Here is a 17266-nt window from a genome sequence, read left to right on the forward strand (position 1 = left end):
GTGTGTGTGTGTGTGTGTGTGTGTGTGTGTGTGTGTGTGTGTGTGTGAGAGAGAGAGAGCAAAATGCAGTTGGCTTTCACTGAGAGCCATGCTGTTGCAGCAGTACACCACCTAGGTCATAACTACATGCATCCACACTGACTGTTGCGGGTGTGTTCACAACATAGTAGTTTAGAACTGGAGCTGTTGAGATCATTTATTTTACCTTTTTGAAGGCAATGTAGTGACTTTGCCCCCATAGCCAAGGTGAGTTGGACTTTAACAATTCATTCAGTAGTTCTGTCACTGAAGAAAGGTCATGTAGGTATTAACCAAGATAATTTACCATCCCCAGTACACGTCTCTGTTCTGATACATTAATTGGTGCATTGAATTCTCAAATTGCTTTTACTTTTTCAGGGCTAGGCCTGATTCTATTTTTGTGTTTATCCCAAAATATCAATTTGGGGTAAGTTTAAAAATCAATTTTTTTCCTTTTTTAGTTTCAGTCCAGACTGAATGATTAGGCTAAGGACTTTGCAGATTGTGTTGCGTTCTTCCTTTGAAGATCCCTGTGTCAGAATATCATCCATGAAAACTACAACTCCACTTGTGTTCATAAACAATTCCGCCATTTTTCTTTGGAACATTTCAGGTGAACTGGTAATCCCAAAAGGCAGTTTTCAAAAGCAAAATCTCCCGAAGGATGTGATAAATGTAGTCAGTTTAGCATTTTCTTTGGCTAAAGGAATTTGCCAGAATCTGCTCGAGTCATCCAGCTTAAAGTATATTGTAGCTCCTTTCGCTTTGGGGAGGAAGTCATCCTGTGTTGGGAGGTTATATTTTTCTCACAACTGTTTCATTAAGTCTTCTGAGATCCACACAGATTCATATTTTCCCATTTTTATTTATAACTGGTACCATTGGGGCACACCGTGCTGTTGGCTCAGAGATTTTCTTGATTATGTCAATCCGCTCTATTCTCTTCAACTCCATTTCCGCTTTATGAAGTAATGAGAGAGAAATCCTGTGAAGGATATGTACGCTATATAGTTCAGCATGGTCTCTTACGGTTATTTATACTGGATCTCCTTTCAAAAGTCCAATTTCAGCAAATATTCTATTGACTTCTTCCACCTTTCTCGCTAGGCCCATCATGGCTGTCACCCTGTGGATGAGAAGCTTGTTGGTCTGTGATCCTTTGATCACATACACTCTGAATACATAGTTTTTTGTCTTTGTAAGTTGTTTCTGTGGTGAACAGGCCCATGCAGTTGAGAATACCTCCAGGGCTAGTCAGAGCTGTCAGGTGACTTCAACTCTGGGAGGAGTTGAAGGTGATTGTAAATCCTGTGGAAGAAAACAGAGTCTTCACTCTCAGGTTGGTTGCAACATGTCAGAGGCAGTTTATTCTCAAGCAATTGCAAAAGGGGGAGAGTGTACAACGGCAGGTCTCCCAAAAGATAAACAATTAAGGCAAGCATTTATACCTTTTGTTACATACAGTAATGATCAACAACTGCATTTTATTTATACATATTCCTTCCTGATATCTTACTTTTCTCAGCAGTTCTTGCTATAGTCTGCGTTCCATTCTTATCTAACACAAGGTCAAAACAACCTCTCTTACAGTTCTTTTCTACTCACCCAGGCCTTGCCTGGAAGTCTCGCATTATTAGCTGTTAGAGTTAGCCTGACTCTTGCTCTTTCTAGAAGACTAAGATGTCTGCACTTTTTTCCACTTCCACAATCCCTTCTGAGATGACTCTGATGTCAGTGCCTGAGTCAATTTTAAAGTCAATTGTTTTGCCATGAATACGAAATTTCATTCTCTAGGCAGGATCTGTGTCCTCACAAGTGCTAGATCCCAGAAACAATGGTTCCTGATTGTCTGTAATATGAGTCAACTTCCTGATCACTTTGGTGCTGCAGATAGCTGCAAAATATCCATGTTTTGTGCATTTATTACACTTTTTCTTCTGGCTGGACATACATCATTTCTTGAGCTGACTTTTTCCACACCTTGTGTATGCATGCTGGAATTTTTCTCTTGTAATCTGGGAGTTCTCTCCTTGCCTCAGTGGCTTTTATGACAGACTTTTAACACCCAAGTGTCTGTTTATAGCATTGAAGCTAGCTTATGGTTTTTTAACTTGCTTCTGCCTTTGGTTTGACTAGTTCAGACTGGTTTGCTTTCTGTATAGCTGTGGTGAGGTTTAGGTCTGTCTTCAGTTGTAGCTACTGTGAAAGATTTTTATCTGTTCTCCCAGTAACCACCCTGTCTCTATTTTCATGTTTTGCAATCCCAAAATCAGTTTCAGCCAATGTATGCAGCAGAGCTCTTATAAAACATTCAACATTTTCTCCTGGTTCTTGAATTCTCTGGTGAAAACATGCTGTTTCATAAACACATTTCTCTGCATCAAACATAGCTAAAACCCTTTCATAGTCATCATTGTAACTATCTTCAGTAAAGTCAAAGGGTTTAAAGATATGCTCTGCTTGCTTCTCCATCACATAAATTAAATAAGATACCTGTAGATCTCCAGTTTCCTTGTGGAGTTTGTTTACAATGTGAAAACTTGCAAAATACTGCTTCCAATCTGTTCACTGTGAAGGTTTGTCAAAGCTGAAGTTCTGTGGGGCATTGAAGAGTGGCATGTTGATGAGATCCTGCAACCTTTGTTGCTTTATTCATGTTCCTTCTGTTTGCATCCTTTGTTGCTGTTTTCCTTCTATTTCAGTTCTCCTCTGGCACTAGTTTGCTTTTGACACCATGTCATGTTCCTGTACCAGATATGGACTGGCTACAGAGCTTGTTTCTGAGTGACATACACACCAGGTGTGTGCATAATAAGATGCTTTAATACAGTGGTTCTCAAACTTTTGTACTGGGGACCCCTTTCACACAGCAAGCCTGAGAGCGACCCCCCTTATAAATGAAAAACACTTTAAAAATATTTAACACTATTATAAATACTGGAGGTGAAGCGGTGTTTGGGGGGAGACTAACAGCTTGCGACCCCCCCCCCATGTAATAACCTCATGACCCCCTGAGGGGTCACAACCCCCAGTTTGAGAACCCCTGCTTTAATACATAGACAAGGTAGCTTACAGTGCCTCCTAGTGGCTGAACAGTATATTACAGTTTTAGCATTCTGCTACGCTGTCTGTAGCCACATAGGAGCTGGGCTGAACAATTTCCCCACAATATTGGTTTCCCAGTCACTTTGAGTCCCCTTGGCCTGCCACCACCAAAAGCATTTCTGCAGTTTGAACTGCATAGTGGACTGCCTTGGCAGAAGCAGCAACCTGCTCTCTGCAGTCTACTCTCCATTTCTAAAGCACCTTTGTAGTGCCCATGTGTCATACAAGGATATAAACCCAGTAAGAACTGTCGAGGAGGACAGACAACGTCTCCCTCCTGCTCTTGGTCTAATCATTGGCTGCTTCCTGAACACAGCTGGATTTTTTCCTGCTCTGGCTCTGTGGGGTATGCTGTGGTAAAGTGGTGAGTCTTAGAGTGACCTGAAAATGGGAAGAACTGGATACTTCCTGATCTCCTCTGAGAGCTTTGGTCTGCGGTTGAGGAGACTTTTACCTCTGGTTACCTCAGGTTTATATTGGAGGTCTGTTAAACCTAGTGTGCTAGGCAATTATTGCCTTTGCGGTGCCAGAAGGAGAGACAGTGAGATAGCAGTGGTCTATCCTATGGGCTATATAAACTGAAATCAGGACTTTGAAGATGATCAGGGTATCAGTGCAAGTAGCAGATTACTGGCGTACTGTGCTCTTCTGAGCACTCCCACAAAGCATACAGGCACAGCAATAGGATTTTGCAAGTAACTCCACTCTAGTTGATAACATTGTCTGCTCTTTGCAAGGGAGAACATGGACCAGTTTTTAGCTGATGGACCTGCTTGCAAAATATTGATGCAATTATTTAGAGAAGGTGGATGCGATTTTTACTTTGGATACAAAGTCTTTAAAACAGGTTCAAGCTCAAACATTACATTGTGTTGTTAACGGTAGGTATTATCAATGAGAAATGCGGATTTGTAGTTGCACCTAATTCTGTGAGTAGTTTCACTGAAATTAACTGGAGTACTTGCTTAGTAAAGTTCAGTGTACATAAGGCTGGCAGATTTGTGCCCAAACAGGATTATTTAATTCATTCAATTTGACCATGCAGAAGCAAAAGGGAGAGTTGAAGGTCACCTTATCGAAGATTTTTGATCTCCTTCATATTTTTACTAGACAGATTTTGTATTTTTTTTTTAGCATTATGGTTAGACTAAAACGGTAAGTAATGCCTTTGTCTCCTGGAGGTGAGAGAGAGAGTCATGCTGGACAGTGTGTGACCCCTCAAGATAAATGATAAATAAGCCCTGAAGGGATCTTGGCCAGGTTCCTTTGGCCAAAAGCCTGGGTAGACCTCAGGGTGGGAGGAGGGTGAAGGATTAGACCAGTGATTCTCAAACTTTTGTAGTGGTGACCTCTTTCACCTAGCTAGCCTCTGAGTGCGACCCCCCCCCCCGCCCCCACATATAAATTAAAAACACTTTTAAAATATATTTAACACCATTATAAATTCTGGATGCAAAGCGGGGTTTGGGGTTGAGGCTGACAGCTCGTGACACCCCCCCACCACCACCATATAATAACCGCATGACCCCCAGTTTGAGGACCCCTGGGTTAGATTTTGTGAATTTACTTCTAGGCATCTGTATGGCGTTTATCACTGTGGTATCATTGTAAATGTGGGGAGTGATGCTGCTAGGAACACAGCTCTTTCAGGGAGATGGACAACCCTCAGGAGAAAGCCTGACCCTAAGGACCAGCCCCTCGATGCCAACTGGCAAAGGGTTTCCAAGAATATCCTGACTCTGGTATGTACATTCTGGTTCACCAAAGAATGCCACGTGAGGTCTTAAATGAAAGCCAGAATCACGCTGGTCATTAGTATTGCTGTGAAACGTAGGGACAGATACTATATAAGAAGTTGCGTATTTATATTGAAAATATGCTCCTGAAGATTTTATCAAGGCAGAGTTAACAAACAGGCTTTCTATTAGACAAAAGATGTTCTTTTCACCTGCCTCTCGGTCGACATGTAAATAAGCAGTGGGAGACAACACAATGGAAGCCCCATGTACATACAAACTCAAACTGGTGGATGTGAAATCAACAGGGAGGCAGCACACTGGAGAGGGGGTTATCTTGACCGAGGTAGAGACCATGAACTTTGGGGGATATAAGGAAAAACCAAGGAAAACACTCCTTTATCCTTCACCTGGGCAGTAGTTGGGCAGTGCAATTACAGCTATGAAAATGGGATCACAACCAGGCTTGGTTGAAACGCCGCAAAGGACATTTGGGGTGAGAAACTTCTTTAGGCAGGAGGTTACCTGTTAAGTTTAATCTCTAGAAAGCATGTTATGCTTTTGTTTTATATGTAACATTTTGTTTCCATTAGCCTTGAATCTTTGTAATAAACTTATCCTTGTTTTCAGTATCAACAGATAAGTGCTGTGATATTAAGCTAGGAGCTGCTCCTGACCACTGGCAGCAGAACTGGTATTTCTGTCAGTGTTCAGGGGATAAGGGGTTGGATATCACAGGGGAATATTTCAAAGGGCTTGGGGATTAGGGTGCACCTGTTTTTTAACCTGCAAGGCAAAGCAAGGGCTAGCATAGCCCAGAGGAGAGTGCTTGGGTGGCTAATACGCTGGTGGTGTCAGGGATCTGACACCCAGTTAAGCACAAGCAAGTCTTCCTCTTATCAGAGGCAGGGGAGGGATAACCAGGTGACTCACAGTTCTGGGTACCTTAAGAACTGTCTCTCAAGATAACTTATAAATAAGCCCTGAATTGATCTTGGCCAGATCCCTTTGGCCAAAGCCTGGGAAGACCTCCGGATGGAAGAAGGGGGTGAAGGACTAGGGTTTGTGTATTTACTTCTAGGCATTTTTATGGCACTTGTCACTGTGGTGTCACTGTAAAGGGGTGGGGGAGTGATGCTGTGTGGAACACAGCTCTTTCAGGGACAATCCTTGAAGAGACTTTAGTAATAGACATCTGGAAAAATGTACACATCTGCTAATAGAATTTTTTGGCAGTAACCCAAAGACATTATTAAAACGGCACTCCTAATTCTCTGCTGCCTGTGGTCACTGGTAGGTCAAAAACCAGCCCATCTGAGCTTCACCTCTTCTCTTTGCTTCTGTCTGAACATGCAGGATTGTTAAATCTGCTTGCTTTGGGCATAGATCTGCCAGCCTTAGGCACATTGAATTGGACTTTACTATATAATTGCTCCAAATAATTTCCATGGAACTATGCATGGAATAAGGCACCATTCGACATAGGAGATGACAGAAGTAGGCCTTTTGTTAACATCACCATGTATCTGAAACGTGACATTGTTTCCACATGCACTATGCAATTTTCTGATGTCAGCCTGCACTGAATGTTGCTTTTTAGCAGTTTGGGTACCTTTTGGAAGCCGGTTGTCATTCATGTGTACTTGCACACAAATATATCCTTTTAAAATGTTCCATAAATTGCAAGAGCATCACAGCACAAAGAATTATGTAAAATAAGCAGTTAGTCTAACCACAAATCTGATGGTTGAAATGTTCTATGGTGGTTGTCAGCCCTAAACCGATGGTTCTAACCTACATTAGACTCCCTGATCTTTAGCACTGTAGCTATTTAATAGAGACTGTTTAATTCATATTAAATTTGTACTTGTATTGCACTTTTAAAACAAACAGCACCCTATTTATTTTAATAGTAATTATTTAAAGTAGTTTGACCTAAAGCATACTCCTTTTCTTTATCCTCACTAAAGCTTTGATACATGTACTTTCTAAAACCTTAAAACTAAACTCTTAATCTTCTGTCGTCTCGTACAGTATATGTAACAAATTAAGCCACAGGCATGGAAACGTGCTACTCCGAAAACAACATATGCAAACTTGGTTTTTCCTAATGTATAGAAATGGTAAAGCTCATCAGCTAATTTAATGGTACATTTCAGATCAAGTGTGTTAAATAGCTTCACTGTGTATCTGATTGGTGTTGCTTTGTGACACTTCAGTTAAGGCTGTCAGCTTTTATTATAAATCCTTGCAGGAACGTCCTATAGGATATAATAGGGATGAAACCAATAAATAGAAATTACTCTTAAAAACCTTTAAATCAAATAGAAAATATTTTAGATTTTCTTTTTTAGTCATCCTATAGAATTCTAAAGTAGGGATGTAATTATCTATTGAATTCATAGCACAACTTTAAAAAACCCTATAAAACAGCTGGTTGTTTTCTGTTAAATTCTAATGGACTTTTATACTTCAAGGTTTATAGCTGTTCAATAAGAATTCACTCCATATTTAAACATGGAGTTCTTGAGTTATAAAATTGGGGGCAAATATAAAAATTTGGCTATGTAAGGGATTTGGGGGAGATGGGAGGGAGGTTGTTGCAATTGTAGTTTATAAAATAAATTTTAAGCCATTAGTTCTTAAAATACGTTTATCACCTAACTTCTTCATCTTTAAAGTGAGTACTGCTTACACATGCCAAAGCTGAGTTTATTTTATAACTATTATTTGTACGGAACTATCAATGCCCACAGTGCTATATAAATAAAACATTCATTATGCTTTTAACATGCAAACACTTATCATAGAATCATAGAATATCAGGGTTGGAAGGGACCTCAGGAGGTCATCTAGTACAACCCCCTGCTCAGAGCAGGACCAATCCCCAGCTAAATCATCCCAGCTAGGGCTTTGTCAAGCCTGACCTTAAAAACCTCTAAGGAAGGAGATTCCAACCACCTCCCTAGGTAACCCATTCCAGTGCTTCACCACCCTCCTAGTGAAAAAGTTTTTCCTAATATCCAACCTAAACCTCCCCCACAGCAACTTGAGACTGTTACTCCTTGTTCCGTCATCTGGTACCACTGAGAACAGTCTAGATCCATCCTCTTTGGAACCCCCTTTCAGGTAGTTGAAAGCAGCTATCAAATCCCCCCTCATTCTTCTCTTCTGCAGACTAAACAATCCCAGTTCCCTCAGCCTCTCCTCATAAGTCATGTGCTCCAGCCCGCTAATCATTTTTGTTGCCCTCTGCTGGACTCTTTCCAATTTTTCCACATCCTTCTTGTAGTGTGGGGCCCAAAACTGGACACAGTACTCCAGATGAGGCCTCACCAATGTCAAATAGAGGGGAATGATCACGTCTCTCAATCTGTTGGCAATGCTCCTACTTATACAGCCCAAAATGCCGTTAGCCTTCTTGGCAACAAGGGCACACTGTTGACTCATATCCAGCTTCTCGTCCACTGTAACCCCTAGGTCCTTTTCTGCAGAACTGCTGTCTAGCCACTCGGTCCCTAGTCTGTAGCAGTGCATGGGATTCTTCTATCCTAAGTGCAGGACTCTGCACTTGTCCTTGTTGAACCTCATCAGATTTCTTTTGGCCCAATCCTCTAATTTGTCTAGGTCCCTCTGTATCCTATCCCTACCCTCCAGGGTATCTACCACTCCTCCCAGTTTAGTGTCATCTGCAAACTTGCTGAGGGTGCAGTCCACGCCATCCTCCAGATCATTAATGAAGATATTGAACAAAACTGACCCCAGGACCGACCCTTGGGGCACTCCACTTAATACCGGCTGCCAGCTAGCCATGGAGCCATTGATCACTACCCATTGAGCCCGACGATCTAGCCAGCTTTCTATCCATCTTTATAGTCCATTCATCCAGCCTATACTTCTTTAACTTGCCGGCAAAAATACTGTGGGAGACCATATCAAAAGCTTTGCTAAAGTCAAGGAATAACACGTCACCTGCTTTCCCCTCATCCACAGAGCCAGTTATCTCATCATAGAAGTCAATTAGGTTAGCCAGGCATCACTTGCCCTTGGTGAACCCGGGCTGACTGTTCCTGATCACTTTCTTCTCCTCTAAGTGCATCAGAATTGATTCCTTGAGGACCTGCTCCATGATTTTTCCAGAGACTGAGGTAAGGCTGACTAGCCTGTAGTTCCCCGGATCCTCCTCCTTCCCTTCTTTAAAAATGAGCACTACATTAGCCTTTTTCCAGTCATCCGGGACCTCCCCCGATCACCATGAGTTTTCAAAGATAATGGCCAATGGCTCTGCAATTACATCTGCTAACTCCTTTAGCACCCTCAGATGCAGCGCATCCGGCCCCATGGACTTGTGCTCGTCCAGCTTTTCTAAATAGTTCTGAACCTCTTCTTTCTCCACAGAGGGCTGGTCACCTCCTCCCCTTGCTGTGCTGTCCCGTGCAGTAGTCTGGGAGCTGACCTTGTTCGTGAAGACAGAGGCAAAAAAAGCATTGAGTACGTTAGCTTTTTCCACATCCTCTGTCATTAGGTTGCCTTCCTATTCAGTAAGGGGCCCACACTTTCCTTGACTTTCTTCTTGTTCCTAACAACATACCTGAAGAAACCCTTCTTGTTACTCTTAACATCTCTTGCTAGCTGCAACTCCAAGTGTGATTTGGCCTTCCTGATTTCACTCCTGCATGCCTGTGCAATATTTTTATACTCCTCCCTGGTCATTTGTCCAATCTTCCACTTCTTGTAAGCTTCTTTTTTGCGTTTAAGATCAGCAAGCATTTCACTGTCAAGCCAAGCTGGTCACCTGCCATATTTACTATTCTTTCTACACATCGGGATGGTTTGTTCCTGCAACCTCAATAAGGATTCTTTAAAATACAGCCAGCTCTCCTGGACCCCTTTGCCCTTCATGTTATTCTCCCAGGGGATCCTGCCCATCTGTTCCCTGAGGGAGTCAAAGTCTGCTTTCCTGAAGTCCAGGGTCCGTATTCTGCTGCTCTCCTTTCTTCCTTGTGTCAGGATCCTGAACTTGACCCACTGTCTCCCAGGTTCTCATCCACTTTTGCTTCCCCTACTAATTCTTCCTTGTTTGTGAACAGCAGGTCAAGAAGAGCTCTGCCCCTAGTTGGTTCCTCCAGCACTTGCACCAGGAAATTGTCCCCTACACTTTCCAAAAACTTCCTGGATTGTCTGTGCACCGCTGTATTGCTCACCCAGCTGATATTGGGATGATTGAAGTCCCCCATGAGAACCAGGGCCTGTAATCTAGTAACTTCTGTTAGTTGCCGGAAGAAAGCTTTATCCACCTCATCCTCCTGGTCTGGTGGTCTATAGCAGACTCCCACCACGACATCACCCTTGTTGCTCACACTTCTAAACTTAATCCAGAGACTCTCCGGTTTTTCTGCAGTTTCATACTGGAGCTCTGAGCAGTCATACTGCTCTCTTACATACAATGCATCTCTTCCACCTTTTCTGCCCTGCCTGTCCTTCCTGAACAGTTATTCCACCAGGTCTTTGTTATTCCAATCACGTCATAATTCCTTGAGTGTGCCAGGACTTCCAGTTCTCCCTGCTTGTTTCCTAGGCTTCTTGCATTTGTGTATAGGTACTTAAGTTAACTTGCTGATCGTCCTGCTTTCTCAGTATGAGGCAGGAGTCCTCCCCTCTTGCGCTCTCCTGCTCGTGCTTCCTCCCAGCATCCCACTTCCCCAGTTACCTCAGCGCTTTGGTCTCCTTCCCCGATGAACCTAGTTTAAAGCCCTCCTCACTAGATTAGCCAACCTGCTTGCGAAGATGCTCTTCCCTCTCTTCGTTAAGTGGAGCCCGTCTCTGCCTAGCATTCCTTCTTGGAACATCATCCCATGGTCAAAGAATCCAAAGCCTTCTCTCCGACACCACCTGTGTAGCCATTCATTGACTTCCACGATTCGACGGTCTCTACCCGGGCCTTTTCCTTCCAGAGGGAGGATGGACGAGAACACCACTTGCACCTCAAACTCCTTTATCCTTCTTCCCAGAGCCATGTAGTCTGCAGTGATCCGCTCAAGGTCATTCTTGTCAGTATCATTGGTGCCCACGTGGAGAAGCAGGAAGGGGTAGCGATCTGAGGGCTTGATGAGTCTCGGCAGTCTCTCAGTCACATCGTGAATCCTAGCTCCTGGCAAGCAGCACACTTCTCGGTTTTCCCGGTCGGGATGGCAGACAGATGACTCAGTCCCCCTGAGGAGATAGTCCCCGACCACCACCCGCCTCCTTCTCTTGGGAGCGGTGGTCGAGGAACCCCCATCCCTAGGACAGTGCATCTCATGCCTTCCAATCAGTGGAGTCTCCTTCTGCTCCCTTCCCTCAGATGTATCATCTAGTCCACTCTCCGCATTTGTACCTGTGGAGAGAACATGAAAACAGTTGCTCACCTGTATCTGCATTGCTGGTACATGGACGCTCCTCTTTCTTCTTCTGGAGGTCACATGCTGCCAAATTTCTTCACCGTCCTTCTGTCCCCACTGCGCAGCCTGCTCTAATTCTTCAGAATGTTGTGCTCGTAGAAGCATATCCTGACGTCTGTCCAGGAAATCTTCTGCACAGGCCACATTTTAATGCACAAATAGAATATCCAGCTGCAAACTCGTGAACTAATTTTTGCCACAGACAAGTCAAACCTTGTATGACATTTCACATTTTCCCCCCCTTGAGTTCCACCCCATCAGTTGTGCACCCACCAAGCTCTTGTTCTGAAACTTGTCTCCCAGGCCTTTTCTGTACTGGATTTTCAGTTACTGCTATAGCTGCAACACTAGAAAGCCCTAGTGTGGATATGTATTGTATATGTATAGCTTACCCTGCCAGTGCAAATCGCACTGTGGTGGTGTAAACTGTGTGCCGATAAGGAACTGGCAATGGTGAAATCCCAGTGTGGACAACAGGAAAGCTAACATTCGTCAAATTGATAAACTGAATTTCTTTGAGTCTCATCATGTTTCTGCTTTCTGTCTCATTACTGTGCATTAAAATATGCCCCTCTGGTCTTATTTCACATATTAATTCAGTCTTTAACCGTATCACCTGTATAACATGCCTCATCAGTGTCATGATTCTAGCTGAGAATAATGCCCTTCAACATACAAATAATCTCTCCCCATACCTACCTTTCGTACATGGAGACCTTGGTGCTATCTTCACAGTCTTGTTGCAACACAATATTTCTTTCTCCCAGGTTGACATGTTGATCTTGTGCTATTGGTTAGCCTTCAAATAGCCTTTTCGTCATAGGGAGCATGTGGGACTACCAAGTGGGGGCATGGCTTGAGCTTTCACACTAATCGGGAAGTGTTGAAAAAGATCTGACTGCACAGTACTGCTGCCATAGAGCTCAAAGTTACCTGAATGAGGCATAGCCCACATGGAAGGAGACCTACGGAAGTCCATCCTGAGGCTTTATAGTCAAAACAGTGGGGAAAATGTCATCTGAGAAGAAATTATCCTGACTGTCATTCTGTAGAATTCCCATTAGATTCAACTCTTCAAAAAATCACCTATTTAATACTTATTGATGCTTATTGTAGCTTGCTCTGTTATTTCCATAGAATCTGAAATTTCTATTGACTGACACTTAAAGACAAGCCTGGACCTGATGAATAGCACCTGCTGCTGTTGAATTTGGCTAGCTAATGGTTCATGGCTCTAGCAGATGTTCCTGCTCTTTAAACAAGTAGGAACTTTATTGGTCGTTTCCTTTTTCCCACCTCCCCACCCTCTCTCTTTCCCTCAGAGGAACAAATTCCAGCACAGTTGAAATCTGGAAATATGCCATTTGGGTTTGAACAAAATACGGGCTTGACACATATCCAATCTCAGAACTGTGACAGAGGTTCTCTGATATCAGAGAGTCTAACATGACAGAAGTGTCAGTCTGAGTCTTCATTCCAGTTACAAATTGGTTCTAGTTGTTGTACTAAAAAAAAAAAAAGTTCAGTAGCAAAGAAATTATATTCAGGAAATTTTATTGTAACTGTTCATAAGTCTGTCTTCAGCAGCCAATAAGGTAGACTATCTAACAAAGTACAAGACCCCACAGCTGTAGTCATGGAGTACATACCATGGCATGAAATCTTTTAAGTTTCTGCATTTTTTTTTTTAAGGTTTTGTTTTTCATCAGGTCTCTTATCAACACACTTCTAGCACCTTTTGGGTCTCTGAGTAACTACAGTAGAATCTCAGAGTTACAAACACCTTGGGAATGGAGGTTGTTCCTAACTCTGAAATGTTCGTAACTCTGAACAAAACATTATGCTGTTCTTTAAAAAGTTTACAACTGAACATTAACTGAATACAGCTTTGAAACTTTACTATGGAGAAGAAAAATGCCAGTTTTAACCAACTTAATTTAAATGAAATAATCACAGAAAGTTTCTTTACCTTGTCAAATCTTTTATTAAACTTTTTCCTTTTATTTTTTAGTCATTTATGCTTAATACAGTGTTGTACTCTATACTTTTTTTGTCCCTGCTACCTGATTGTGTACTCTCCATTCCAAATAAGGTGTGTGGTTGATCAGTCAGTTTGTAACTCTGGTGTTCATAACTATGAGGTTCTACTGTACTTCCACTGTGTTTGCGATAAGGATATTGTGTGAAATAGCATATTGTTAAGTAAATTCTTCTGCAGGCAATGAATCAATTAATTTTAAATTTAGCTAGACCTCTGCAAGAAGCAGGAAATTTTATAATGAAAATAAAGTGATCAAAATATTAGTCATGAAATTCAATGAAAGAATAAAAACACGTCTCTCAAGGAGCTGAAAATGTATTTATGTAGCAGTTATTTCCAATCTGTTGTACCATCTGATGATCTTAAGCATTAAAAACATTTCATGGAAATTCTAAATAAAGAAAATTTCTCACAAACAGCTGACAAAAAAAGAGAAATTCCTCAGACACAGGGCTAACTTCTGCTCTAAGTAACATACGCTGGTGTAAATCCAGATTGACTGACAGAACAGTTTGGTTCATTTAATGCCTCAGGGGAAGGACAGGGCTAATTAAAATGTAAATAGAAAGGGTATTCAAAACTGTTGTGTACAAGAGGAGGTTTACAGTGAAGTCCTCTGAGTGAAATTCTTTTGCAAAGAACTATTTCATTTATAAGTAGAGACTTACTCCAACTGCAGTTGCAAGTTGCACATTGCAATGCTTCAGAACAATTTGATGATCTTTGATGATTTCCACTCTTTTTTTATTTTAAAACAATGCAGCAGATCTAACATCTTTTGTCTAATGATCTTAAAGTGCCTTTCAAATGTAAGATTTTTATTCATTAACAGCAGTTTTCCTGTGAAGTAGGAAGAGTATTATCTGGTTGTATGGATGAGGAAACTGAGACCTGGTCTACACTGGGGGGGAGGGGTGGGGAAACCAATCTAAGTTACGCAACTTCAGCTACGTGAATAAAGTAGCTGAAATCAACGTACTTAGATCTACTCACCGCAGTGTCTTCACTACGGTGAGTCAACTGCTGCCGCTCCCCCGTCGATTCTGCCTGCGCCTCTCGCCGAGCTGGAGTACAGGAGTCGACGGGAGAGTGCTCAGGGATCGATATATCGCATCTAGTCTAGACGCGATAAATCAATCCCCACTGGATCGATCGCTGCCCGCCGATCCGGCCGGTAGTCAAGACATACCCTGAGGTCTAGAGAAGTTAACTCGCAGGTCACAAAGGAAGTCTGACAGAGCGAGGAATAACACTCAGTTCTCCTGATTCCTAAGCCTGTGCTTTTGCCCAGGACCATGTGTTGTGTTGCCAACCAGCTGTTCCTGCCCAAACTGAATGGAGAGTTGTGCATAGGACAATAGGTGCAATCACTGTGAGAGAATTTATTCTTTGCAAACCTTGCTCTGACTTTAGAGAATGCCAGTGATGGCAGACTGTCAAATTTCCCAAAGTTCTGTCCATTCTCCCTTGGGTTAGTTATAAGGCAAACAGGCCAAAAAAACAAAGAAACCCCAAACCTAAAACAGCCCTCCAGTTTTCTTTTCACTAGGATGTGCATGTTACATTGAATTGTCCTGTCTTCTGAAGTATGAAGATATCACTGTAGTTATAATTCTTATTGTATCCAGATGTGCCAGAAACTAAAATACAGGTCCAAAGAAGAGCTATCAGATTTAACTGCCTTCTCATAAATTATTAATTAAAGAGCCTGGGGAATGGCTCCCTAATCTTTCAAGAAATTTATAATGTTTTATTTATGTTTTTGTGTCTGCAGCCTGCTAACTTTCCCTACAAGGAAGAGATTATGGCAGTAAATCCTACTTGTCTAGTTGTGATTATTCTACTCTTCATAAGCATCATTCTGGCTTTCAAGGTGAGCATGTGTATAAAATTCATCTTCTATATATGGAATGTCTTTGGAATAGCCCTCCCTCTTTCTCTCCAGAACAACTGTATTTTGTTGACTTAACAAGGCTGAATAACCAGTGGGACATTAGTTACAACTAGCATGGATTTGACAGCAAGGAAGGAGATGGTAGATAATTGCAGCAGCTTTTAAAAAAACAAAAACAAAATATGGAAGTGCATTAATACCCACACGTGATTTAGTATGTTGTTCTATGTGAATAAATCAGACCAATATATAGTCCAGTCAAATGATATTAGTGATATTTTCTTACATTATAAGGATTAGCTCATGTCATTCTCAAATGTGTTTGATATTTCATTTAATAAATATTGCCTTTAGGTTTTTGAAAGGATTAATCACAGGCCTGAATAGAAAAGTGACAATGCTAGGAAATTCATAGTACAAAAAAATCCTTGGGTTTTAGTTTGTCACATGCCAGTGTATATTTGCTCCAAGAGTGTAAATGACTAATGCAATTGAGATCAATTAATGTCCCTTTCTTCTCATATTTAGCTGATTTCCCCTAGACCTGGCATTATTACTAACTCTCACTTTCCTTAATGTTTGTTCTAGCAACATATAATTAATGCATATGTGTCTCAAAATATATGACTCACTAATAGTGGAAATATATACTAAAATACAGTCAGCATTGGCATTTTCATTTGAATTGCTTGTTTGCAAAAGAGTTGTTTTGCAGATTTATGGAACCTGCTTAATGAAAAGAAAGTTGCCTAGTATCAAATGCATCGCACTATTTATCACTTTGATAGACATAACAATTGGTATCACATTTGTGTATTGAAACTGAAAGGTACTGAACATAAAAAAAAAAAAAATTGAGTGCTTTCATGAATTGGAGTTCTACTGTTAAAAGTAGAGAGAGGCGCACCATAGCCTAGCAAACATTGCAGGAGGGAAAGGTGATTCATAGAGTAAGAATTATAAAACAAAATAACATACGTAATTTAAAAAACATTTGGCAGCATGAGAGGGTCCTGTGGCACCTTTAAGACTAACCTTTCTGTTAGTCTTAAAGGTGCCACAGGACCCTCTGTTGCTTTCTACAGATTCAGACTAACACGGCTACCCCTCTGATATTTGGCAGCATGATACTCTTACATTTGGGTGGGGGGTCTCTGTATCAAGCAAACTATTTTAAAGGAGGAATCTAAATGGGGGGCCATTTGTGCTTTGCAAATATGGCAAAAACCCAACAACCCCAAAGCAGTAGTCCTTTTGGCCTTCAGTTTTCACCAGAAATGTTCTATTTCAGATGTTTAATCTCTCCAAAGAACCAGCTTTAGGGCAAATCGACACTTGAAGCGCTGCATTGGCACAGCCGCACTGATGCAGCTATGCCATTGTAGCACGTAAGTTAGTGTTTCTCAAAGTGGAGTCGCCGCTTGTGTAGGGAAAGCCCCTGGCGGACCGGGCCAGTTTGTTTACCTGCCCCATCCGCAGGTCCGGCCGATTGCGGCTCCCACTGGCCACGGTTCGCCGCTGCAGGCCAATGGGAGCTGCTGGAAGCGGCGGCCAGTACGTTCCTCGGCCTGCGCCACTTCCAGCAGCTCTCATTGGCCCGGAGCAGTGAACCACGGCCAGTGGGAGCCGCGATGGGCCGGACCTGCGGACGGTTCAGGTAAACAAACCAGCCCGGCTCGCCAGGGGCTTTCCCTGCACAAGCGGAGACCCCAGTTTGAGAAACACTGATGTAAGTGAACGTGCTCCTGTGCCAATGGAAGAGCTTCTTCCATCGGTGTAGTTAATCCACCTCCCCAAGAAGCTCTCCCATTGCCTGTCTACACGGAGGGTTAGGTCAGTATAACAACGTCACTCGGGGTGTGGATTTTTCACATCCCCGAGCAACGTAGTTATACAAATATAAGTCTGTAGTGTAGACGGGGTCCTAGACACCACCAAATGTAGGAGTTTCCCATCTGGCCAAGGGAAGGCATCCAGCACCATAGATGTATTTATTAGAGCTGTGTTAATATCTGACTTTTTTTTTTTT

At 42.2% G+C, this 17266-nt stretch overlaps 1 protein-coding gene across 1 annotated transcript in view; it reads left to right on the top strand.

The window, feature by feature from the left end:
* LAPTM4B (lysosomal protein transmembrane 4 beta) overlaps window positions 1–17266 on the top strand; it is a 92306-nt gene that overhangs the window by 48370 nt on the left and 26670 nt on the right. Inside the window, exon 5 of the mRNA XM_026659136.1 lies at window positions 15118–15216. Coding sequence (XP_026514921.1) covers window positions 15118–15216 — 99 coding nt within the window. The remainder of the gene's footprint in view (window positions 1–15117; window positions 15217–17266) is intronic.

This window comes from Terrapene carolina, unplaced genomic scaffold (assembly GCF_002925995.2).
Source record: "Terrapene carolina triunguis isolate 2854851 unplaced genomic scaffold, T_m_triunguis-2.0 Scaffold58, whole genome shotgun sequence".
NCBI lineage: Eukaryota > Metazoa > Chordata > Testudines > Emydidae > Terrapene > Terrapene triunguis.